Genomic DNA, 11,426 nt, shown 5'->3' with positions numbered 1-11,426 from the left:
GACATTCAGGTGAGGTGATCCCAAAGTTAGCACTGCAGAGAGGAGCTACAGCTTTGAATTTGGTTGCCTAAATTGCTTTAAAACCTCAATTTAGATACTCAAATCCCCATTTAGATCTAGCCCAAAGGAGTCCTTCCAAGGCCACTGGGCAGGTCTTATACTCGGGTTGTCTTACCTTGCACTTGATGTCATGAATCTTTTTTATTTCAATCAAGGAGACACCTTAATGGATAGGGAGCTGGATTAATCCAGTTGATTCTGAGGTTTAAAGCTCTTGTTGACCAAAAGGGGAGCTGAAAGGTGCCCATGAGTTGTTTCCCTGCTACCAAACAGGACTTATGTATGTGCTGTGCCTGATTTTGTAACAGTGCATTCCTTAAGGAATAAAGCTAAAAAAACACAATTCAGAAAAACAAAAAGATGCTACTGACAAAAAATTAAGACAGATATTTCCATTAGAAGCTGAAGTTTTATTACAGGATAACAGTACATAAAGCACATCTAAAATCGATGTGTTCAATGCACTTAATAAAGGTAATGTAATATTAAAGGTACAGTTTCTAAGTACAATATAACAACATTCATATTAGAATGAAAATTGGAGTATTTAAAAGACAACATTAAATCTCTTATTTTTACAGTTATATTTACAAAATGAATCAAAATACTTTCTTCGGGACTGAGTAAAATAACAAACTTGAATATAAGCAGGCTATTCATAAGAGTGAGTTTGAAAGGTCCATGAAAGTGAAAAGTTAAGTGATTGGGTAAAGATCATTAGCAAAGGTTTAGTACAATACCACTTTAGTATTCCTCTTGATGGCTTACATTTTATTGTGGCTAGAAAATGAATTTATACATACTGTACACATAAGAGACAGCATATATTTACATGTACAGTATAATTGCATTTAAACTCGTGTATTTACAGAAATCTGAGCATACCACTCAACGAGGTTTTTGGGGTCTATGTGCTTAATCTTCAAACTGATGTCTATTTGTAATCAGCATTTATTCTGGTCTTGTTATGTTGAACATTTAGTAAACAGGGAGAGCATGTGTTAACCAAATAGTTTTCCAGAAGTAATTGAAACGATTAAAATTAAATCACCAGGGAAAATGTGTTCCTAGCATTATGTATAGGTTGGTACATACAAATTTAAGAGCAAGTCCTTTTCTCTTTGACAATATCAAAAGGTGACTTAAATCAACAAGGGCTTAAATCAACAATTGTCATGGCTTATATTTAAATAAGATTGTAGCTTCAAGAGGTTTTTTAATTGTCCTGATAGTGTTTGCAATTAAACATTCCACTTATGAAAATATACCCACGGTGCAGTAAAGTTTGTATTTCTTTTTAGGACAACAGTATGTTTGCTGTTTAAAAAAAATTATTTATATATATATATTCCTTGGATTGAGGGTATAAAAGCAGTGCATGGAAGCCAAGAATCATGGCTTTAAAATTCACTACCTTCTATTATCAAAAAGTGCAGTAAACAGAAACATTGTATTTAATAAATTGCTCAAAAATCTTTGCTAAAGATCTTATAAATTCAGTTAATATTACAGAAAAATTCTAATAAATATTTAAAAGGTTAATTACCTCCTTAGTTAGATATTTGATATCCATCTGTTTTAAGAATTAACATGAAAACAGTATCTAAAATGAAGGGAACAAGGGACAGGAATACTTTTTAAGGGTACATGACTATGTAAATTAAGGTATACATGAAAAATAAAAACAAAACCCCCACACCTGACAAAATGTTGCAAATTCCACTTCTCAATTAACTTTAGTTGCTATTGGCTGTCCTTAGATATGTATGCACAATTTACAAAGCATATCCAAGGTCTAAATTTAGCCATCCATCATGGAAGATTTACAGAAAATTCCTATTTACAGTAACTGGAGTTAAGTGTGTAGGCATGGCCTAGTAACATCCGCAGTTTGAATGTGTACAGATCCTATTTAGAGTGAAGAGGGAGGAAGGCACCCAACAGAATAACATCTATAAATATCAGATGCAACAACAGGATAGAACTCTTCCAACAAGCCAAATAACTACCTCCCGTTCAGACAGACAGCATATTTTAATTACTTTATACTGGCAGATTAGATGTTTTTCTTTTTTCTGATATAGTACAGGCAGACTGTTTTAGTAACCAAAAGGATAATGAGCTGGACAGAACATTTTTAATAATGTTAATAATTAATAATGTTAATATGTAGAAAAAAATTCTACATTTGATATCAAGTATCTGTACCGGTGAAGTAATTTTCTCCTTATTAAATATACTATAGAATAATTTATATAATGACACTATGCATTTAAAGAGAAAACCATGTCCCAAATCTTGTACTCTGATACAGGTACTTGTTGGGCATATGTTGGTGTGTGTGTATATATATATACACAAATATATATATATTTATATATAGTTATACTCAGTGAAATTAACAAGACCCAAAGGTGGTATTGTCTAGGAATAAAAGGGGTTTGTTTGCTTTTGTTCACAAAAGTAACTTATCTAGCACCACACATCAGAAAAACACAAAAATAGCACACTCTAGTTCTAAACAGCTATGTCTAAAATAGATTATATAGTAAAACAGATATTATACAGCATAATGTGGTATTTGATAAACAGATAAATATTTGCACTGTGTAGGCTGTTTATAGTATAAGGTTATCTATACAGAATGAAAGCAAAAAGTTAACTGTATAGAGGTGAGCAGAACAACATTAAATATTATGACTCCAAAGCAGAGACGAAGTTAGAGTTGAAAGAATAGAGCAAGATAAAATGTTTACAGGCCATTACAAGTCCTTAAATTAGTAGTAAAATAAGGAATCAGTTGCTCAAGTTTAAGAAAGCAGTAAACAAGAGATTGCATTTACATGCAGATGTCTAAAACTTGTATTTCTTTTAAATCTATGCACAAAAGTCATTTGTTTTATTGCTTGACATTCAGTTATGGCTAGAGTATTTTTAACCTTTTTTGTACTTTGGAAACAAGATTATTGTTAAAGGTGCCATAAAAATGGACAACATTGAAAACAGTTTGCAAATAAACCACCTAACACTGCAGTTCTTTATACATTTTAAAAAGCCTTGTCTGGGGTTTGTCATATGTTAAATATATTTAATCTGGGAAAATACATTGTAGCTTGAAGCCTCCCATTGGCCCAAACATCCAATACAAAAACACATCTCCAGAAAAGGAGCAGGCAGACAATACAGTTACATACAAAGAAGCAGCCAGTTAATGTCCTAAGAGTTCAAATAGTCACCACTGTTCTGTAACTTATTTCTAAATCAATGTAGAAATGAGGAATATTTTGGATTTAGAAAGGTGTACAGTACGTATGCCTTTTTGTGAAATAAAATTCACTGTATTGCTTATGAATTCTCTGCATTAGATATAGATAGCATTACAGATTGCAAGTTCCTGTAAAGTTTGTGCATCTACATTAAGACTTTGTGGGGTAATTTAGGGTAGTGTTTCTCAAACGAAAGTCACAACCATTTAAAGTTGCCAAAGCGTTTGGATCATTACCACAAGACCACGTCAGGCAAACGCAGCTCGGTTCTCCCGCACAGGGCGGTGGTTGTGCTGCCGGCGGACGAGTGCGCTGCCCCACTCGCTCCACATAGTGGATGCAGCTCAGCCCCCGCAGCGTGGAGGGTCTGGCCGAGCTGGCTGGTGGCTGCAAGCATTTGCAGTAGCCATGGAGTTAGTACTAGCTCAACTCCTTTAGTTAGGAAATGCTGCCAGTTAATTACAGCCGGTTCAAATTCCTTGCCCCAGAAAACATCAGTTAATTCCAACACAGAGAGCCCTATGAAGAAATATAGCCCACAGGGTTTGTGCTTTCAGAAAGCTTGAGAAACACTGACTTATAGGAAAACAAGTATACAAAGGACGTTTGAACACCAAAAACATGCAGATATTAACAAAAAGATGTGATGCCACACATCAAGTTGAACAACTAGATTGTGAAGTTCAGCTTGAAAAAGTAATGAGATTGTGAGGGAAGACATACAGAAGTGAACATTGTGTCAGAAGAAATGAACCTATGAATATTGATCTGAAGCCTTTATCATGTTTTGTTTCTTATTTGGATAGCCTACTTATTGCTATAAAGTTATTGCTATATTCTACCAATGATAAAGGCAAAAAAAACCCCAAACAACCATAAACAGCAAAACTACATATGTAAAAGGTAGAATACAGCTTATATTTTGATGTTAAATTCTATTTAGTACCTGAATAAAGTTCTAAAGATAGACTATATATTATCCTAAATGTTATGTATTTTCCCCCTCAAGTCCAGTGACTTAGCATTATTTAGCAAGCTATTAACACAGTACTAAGATTAAAGCACATACTGCAATGACTTTTAAATAAATTCACATTTAAATTGTAAAACTTTTCTTTTTGATTTTCTATTTGGTATCCATATGCATTTGCCCTCATTTCCACCAAATGATTTACTGACAGGAATATTTAGGCATAAAGAAAATAGGAGGCTAATATTCAAATATATTCATGGATTAATCTTTAAAATAATAAATATCAGTATTAATAATGAAAAAATAATTGTTGTAGTAACATTTCTCCAGCTAAGGAAAATAAAGATGTTTCTTCTGTGCAATCAGAATCAGCTAGCACAAGTAGAATTTCATATACTGAATGCTCAAGAGAAAATTGCTTATTATTTTTGGATGTTGGATAGTAAATGCTGTTTCTGACATTTATATTAATGTTTATCTACACTGGGGATTTTGGGAATGTATATAGAAAAAAATACACGTTGTTTGCATGCACAGTTTACATTGTGCAATCTGTTTGGTTTTTCAAGTACAGAGTGGGGAATGTCTATGCAAATCCAAAAATAAGATATTGTAAATTTGGGTGACTCCTCTACATAGTTAAATGTTCTTCTAGATTGTACACATTACCAGTATGTTTAACTGATGTGCACACGTGTAAAGAATAGGTTCAACTGTGAAACAATAGGATTTTTTCTCCACTGAAGATGCCAGAACCTGATCCAGGGGTCATACTTGCTAAGTAGTCACCTGCTCCAAGACAAGGTCCCAAGGCCATTCCAACCTAAACTGAAGCATCAGCTTGTGCAGGTGTAAGGAAGGTGTCCCTACATTTATTAAGTAACCTAAAGTGAACAGCTGAAAGCCATATGCAGAAATTGAATCTCTTCACAATCTAAGCAGTCTTGCAATCTTGTGTATTTTGCTTGTATTTGCTTATTTGCTTTTCTACTTGCATTTTCAAAAGCATGTGAAGCCCTAAAACAAGGCTAATTAGAACTGGCTTCCAGATTTCCTACAGTTTGGCACTTGAAGACTCTAAACATTCTTGGATTATGGTGCCACTGTAATAACTTGGAATTGCTGTATTTCATGTCCTAGATAGGAAAACGTCTTCAGCCTCAGTGTTTCTTTCCAGTCATGTTTTTTGCTTTACCATGAAGCATATGCAACAATAATAATAGAGAATGTCTGAAGTGTTGTTCTTTTTATTCCTGCAGACCTATCTTCCTTTCTATGTGACTTCAGTGTCAAAACCTAATTGTTAAACCTTTTCATTCTTACTGTACTATCCTAAACTGATTTATTTTCTTTGACAATTACTTAAATACTGAAACCTCATTTTCTATTGAAAAAAATCAACTGGAAAAATAGTCCTATAATTATAAAAAATGTCCAGGGGGTGTTGAAATTAATTTAAATCCTTTATTTAATGGGTCAGCATTAATTTATTTTCTAACATATAATTGCAAAACCTTTGCAATGTTAGGAGTACTTTTGTTTTGAACAAAATAAAGACCAAAGAGCAGCTAACTGCAAAACTGAGTGAGAGAAGGAGGCACGCATAGAGCATTTAGTTACAAAGAAAGATCCAGTTCTCTTGTGCCTGGGAGGGGGACTTGGGGGAGGAAGGGCGCAAAATAAATACTAGCATATTTTTTAAAAAGTAATTTGTTCCACCAGTAGTACTGGCCACCCTGTTGAAGAGTTTTAGAAGATCCCTGAGCACATTAGTTTCTGACTCTTAACCCCAGCTCCAAAATGATAGGGCTTTTGTTGTTGATAGTGAGATGGATTGTCATTCACAGTTAAGTCAATCATAAGGTGCTTATCTATTTACCCTTTTTTTCACCAATCAGCACAAAGAACTGTCAGAAAATAACTTTTATTTTTCTTTTTTTTTAAATAATAAAAGGGCACAAAATTTAAACAATCAATGTTTTGTGACAGTGGTTTAGGATTATTATCTGGCTGCCCCTCAACAACAGACAAGTGATTCAATCGACATTCCTTAGCAAAAACAAAAAAAGAAAAAAAAAGGCAAAAAAAAAGAAAAATCCTGTACAAATATGTATTTTTCCCTGAGGGATCAAGGTTACACCCGCAAGTGCTCTATGTACATATTGCACTGTAGAGGAATGAAGAACATGTGCAAAAAAAGCAACAATGATTGAAGCTTACTAATCAAACCTTTTAATTATGACTGCTATGTCATCTTGCATTTTGGAATGTCGGAACACAGCTATTCCTTTACTCTAAAATGTAAAAAACAAACAAAAAAGAAAAAGAAAAACACACCTCTACTATGGCACATTCAATGAAATAAAAAGTTTTCCAAAGACAAATAGACAAATTCCATCAAGAAAATAATACAAAGTTCGTTCATTTGTGTTTTTTTGTTTTTTAGAAAAATTACATTACTTTCTTTCATTGTTTCACATTACAAAATCTTTTTTTAATGTTTACACAAATCACATTTTATTGCAGGAATATTTCAAGTGCCATCAAACATTTATAGAAGGGTTAAAAAAATAGAAGTCTCTCTAAAGTGGTCCAGACAAGGCTTTGTATAGAATAAATCTTTTTTTTCCACCTTCTATTACTGACTTAAGTATTTTGAATACATTTTCTTTATTCCATTGACACTTAACAGCCTAGAAGCAGCCACTCACACGTACCCACTCATATTCATGTGCACACACAAATAGACTCCCTCTCACACACAGGTACACATACACACACGGATATCTTGGTATCCATACTAAGACAGATAAGCTATAATAAAGAACAACCAAACTTAAAACCAGCCTTCCTTTCCACCTAATCTCATAGTTTTTAAAATATCAAACAGTGCTGAAGATGTTGAAGTATATTAGGGTGGTTCAAATGACAGTATACTGTAGTATAGCAACTCTTTCCTAGAAAGCCAGAAAATATCTCTTTGGATAGATATAACAACCAGTGAAAATCTCTCTGCAGCTTTTAAGGAACAGATCATTCAAAGTCAAAGTATTATCCTTCTTTCCTCAGCTGTTTTCATGTTTGTAGTGAAGTAGGGAGATTATGAAAATACTCATATGAACTTGACTTCACTGACTTCAAATATGTTTTGAACTGTCTATTCGGATAGCAGGCCATGGTTCCAGAGGTTCTGCAGAGTCCTTTTCCTCTGCTGCATTGGGTTCTTATATGACCAGCCCTCTGACAATATCTACCTCTTCTTTCATAAAAGCCATCCTGGCAACAGAAGTCTTACTTCTGTCATAAATGTGTGTATCCCCTTTTTTTCCCTCTCTATAAAGAGTAAAACAAGAATAGTATTCTATTGCCAAGTGGCTTCTAACAGTGATCAGGAAAGCAGAGTTGCTTAGGGTATGTATGCGCAGTCTGATTTTATGTGGTGTCAGTAGGTAGGAGCTCCTCCAGGGGAGCTTTCTGGCCTGGAAGATCCCATTACAAGCTGTTTTCAGGTGCAAAGGGCTTTCAGCTAAGGCCCTATCTGGAATCTGGTTACACATTTTATTAGTATGTACTCCAAAAATAGGTGCGGTCAATGACTTATGGGTGTAAATATAAAACCACTGGCACATAAATGCCCAGAAAAACACTAGTATTCATCAGGAAAAGGTAAGAAGAAGATGTAACTGAAAATTAATCCCAAAATATTTTTCCTGGTAGTCTAATAGGAATTGCATCTCGCTCTCTAAAAAAATACAGGTCTTACTTCATTATTCATTAGTTGACACTGAGATTAAGTTTAGTTGATCTTTACAGGACTAGCACCTAAGGCTGGTCACATTCAGAAAACATTTGTTAGTTAAAAGGGTTGCTGTACAAATAGGAACACACATGAGATAGAAAGTACCATATCATGCCAGTTACTCCAATAAAGCAAACAATGATTCTGGGGAAAGTGTTTCAGTGAGACCGGAGGGAGCATGTGCTAAGCTGTGAGCTGCCTCTTTGGGAGCAGGCAGGATGGAGCAGTAGAAGGGCAGCTCTATGGACCTTTTAATGAAGCCCTTCCATGTCTCCAGCCCAGTGCTCACAGAGGTGCATTCCCATCCCACACAGGATGCTTGGAAGGGAAAACATATGATACTTGTCTCCCCCTGCCTTTGAACCATGGACATGAGCGATAGCCATGAGCTTCCCTGACGTGGCAGACATTTTCAGTAGGTGTCATAGCTAAATATCTCAATTTGACACCAAAGGAACTATGTTCAAATCACAGAATAAACCTCTATTTTGCTTGTAATAACCCACTGACCTAAATCTCCTTTTTAAAATAGGCTTCAGTTTGCCTCTGTTCACTTATGTTAATTCTCAGTGACTATAATACATGTAAGAAATTGTTTTTCCTTGGATAAACGGCATATTCTGTCTCATTCCTTTTTTCTTTTTTCAAGTTTCTGGCTTTTTCTTGTGTTCTTCATCAGAAACTTTTATTTGTATAGGCCTGCAAGGCATCCAGTTATACATCCTCATCTCATGCAACTCTGGCACTCAAACAGCCAGTTTATTTTGTGATGTCATCTATTGTCAATCTGCTTCCTTAACAACTAAGTTAACTTGACAGATCTGCTCAGAGACAGTATTCTTCCTAGAGGGAATGTTAATTAATAACAAAGACTGCAAGATTCAGCTTATTGGTTGGTTATGCAGTATGGGAATCACAATTTCAGAACTAAAGAATGTGGATTAATTATATTAATGTTTTCCAGGCATTACCTGCAGTCCAAATCTCAATGCTTTCTAGCACAGTGTGCTTTTTGTTAGTCTGTCCTCATCTTATAAACTTTAAAGTGCATAATTTTAAATAAGGAGAGCAAAAGACTTCTCTGTTCAGTTACCTGAAATTGAACTGCTGGATGCTGGAAGAACATAGGTCAGTGTCTCATCTCACTGAAGTCCAAGGCAAACCTCCTACAGATTTTGGTAGGCTAGATTTTGGGGTCTGAAGGCATTGTTTACAATATGGAGTACAAAAGTATGTAATATTATGTAACTTACTTTTCCACATACATGTCGTACACACATACTTTTACTGTAGATACAGACTTGAGTAAATACTTTCAAACCTGGGTTTGCAGTGGGCAGAAATACACTTTACTGAGTAGCCTGATATTCAAGGATGCTGTGTTACACATCTATAAATTATTTGTAATTGCCTAGTTTAACTCAGACCATGGAAACTCAGCACCTTTGAAAACAAGGCTTTTGTCTTGGAGCACCTAAATTTGAATTTAGGCAGGCAATTTTTACCATCCAGGTTTGAAAGATTTGAAGATAAAATTACCTTTGAAATTAACTGTTGAAAAGCTGACTTTAATTTAGAAAATTGTCATTACTTTCAACTCTTTAAAAAAATCTGTGTAATCATTTCAGGATATGACCAGCCTTTCTTTAAAAGTAACATGGAAAACAGCAGCATAAATACCTCCCAATGTACCAGTACCTGCCAGACCTTTTTCAGTTAAACTTGAATTTCTGGTGCACATGCAACACAACAATGAACACGCTAGCATTTAATTTAAAGAAAAAGGTGCAAAATGAAAGTGCCTTATCAATTCAACAAGAAAAGCTATACCAGTAACTACATTTTATATTAATTAAAACAATATATAAACAATATCTCTTTTGCTATATATAGTCTTCATGCCCATTTACCCTGTAATATATTATAATGCTATTGTTGCTATTGCTATGGACCCTTTTCATGCCATTCTGTCTACTGGCAAACAGTGGTAGGTGAAAAAAATCGTCCTTCATGAAACAATGAGCAAGTTGTGCAAACTGATGCTGAAATCTCTGCAATGCACACCAGTCACTGATTACTAGGTGGACTCTCTGTTCTGATCAACAAATTGATTGCTCTGTCAAAAGTCTGGGCAGTGAACTACAAGAGAAAACAACCTTCTGACATTAGTACCCTCAGTCTGTGTAAACCAGAGGTCAAGGATTGAGAAGTTGAGACAGAAAAAGGGTCCATATTTGTAGGCATAATGGAAATCATATGCATGAGAAAAACAAGTTCAACTTTGTTTCATTGTTTCCCATCCTTCGCCTGACCCCGACCACCAAGAGATGTGCAGTGTGTTGGCTCCCTAGGTCTGTGCAGGGCCATATAAAGTGTCTTGGTTTTCTTTTTTTTTAATTTTTTTAAATTTTTTTTCCCCCGTTTCCTTTTTTTGTTTTAATGTTTGTACTTCGGACATTCTAGAAGTGCTTAGGTGATACGTTTACCCATCAATTTGCATCGCTGGCTCAAATTCTGAAGTGAACAACTCCTTGTAAAGTGGAGGAAAATGAAGTCGTACAATGTCTGGGTATATTGCTTTAAATGCCATAAGCTTTTCTGTATGTCGTCCACACAGTGCTCTTAAAGTAGACACTTTGCATATTAACTGTAAAAAAATGAACAGAAGTCATACATGGAACCCGTCTTGCTCTTAGCTTTAAAGCTCTCTCAAACAATTTTAGTTCAATTAAATTGTTCATCTTAACAGGGATATTTCAGATGCATCACACAAGTTTGTTATATTAGATTAAGAAAAAACAAATTCAAGAGGAGGCCACTAAAAAGCTAAGTAGCAGATTAATGCTATTTTTAGGAAAACATATTATTAGGTTTCCTCATTTGCCTATCAAACACTGTCTGAATCTTCCTTTGTATGGCTTAGTCATTCCCTTGGAAGAAGGCAGTCCTGACTGCTTTTCAGCCCACAGTGAATATTATGGAAGGAACTGGCAATGCCTTTTTTAATTAGCCTTTTTTAATTTATGCCAAATAAGGTGAAAAGGTGAATAAGGTGACCAGAAAAAAATTGTATTTCAAAAATATCACTAGGCTACTTCCTGAACTTTAAGAAGTAAATTATTTGTATCAAAGCACATGGAAGAAGCTTTCTTCCAACAAAGGTATCCAAAGTATATGCTGGGAATAGAATTGTACATGCTAGGATTCGAAATGAGGACAATCTGCAAAGCCTGGGACAAACCATCCTGCTTCTATTCTAATTCTGTGGTGTGAAACTAAGCATAAGCTTTCCATCTGGGTGGAGTTCTAAAAGCAATTACATCTGTAT

The 11,426-nt window shown here is 34.9% G+C and overlaps 1 protein-coding gene across 4 annotated transcripts in view; it reads right to left on the bottom strand.

Moving 5' to 3' along the window:
• Positions 1–449: 449 nt before the first annotated feature.
• The window catches only part of RORA (RAR related orphan receptor A), a 349,216-nt gene continuing 338,239 nt past the window's right edge, over positions 450–11,426 (bottom strand). For all 4 annotated transcript variants that reach the window (XM_071754913.1, XM_071754914.1, XM_071754916.1 and 1 more), the window contains one exon: positions 450–10,745. In XM_071754913.1, the coding sequence (XP_071611014.1) occupies positions 10,581–10,745 (165 nt within the window). In that variant the 3' untranslated portion in view covers positions 450–10,580. The remainder of the gene's footprint in view (positions 10,746–11,426) is intronic.

Source organism: Heliangelus exortis, chromosome 11 (genome assembly GCF_036169615.1).
Source record: "Heliangelus exortis chromosome 11, bHelExo1.hap1, whole genome shotgun sequence".
Classification (NCBI taxonomy): domain Eukaryota; kingdom Metazoa; phylum Chordata; class Aves; order Apodiformes; family Trochilidae; genus Heliangelus; species Heliangelus exortis.
This window is presented reverse-complemented; position numbering and strand designations above follow the sequence as displayed.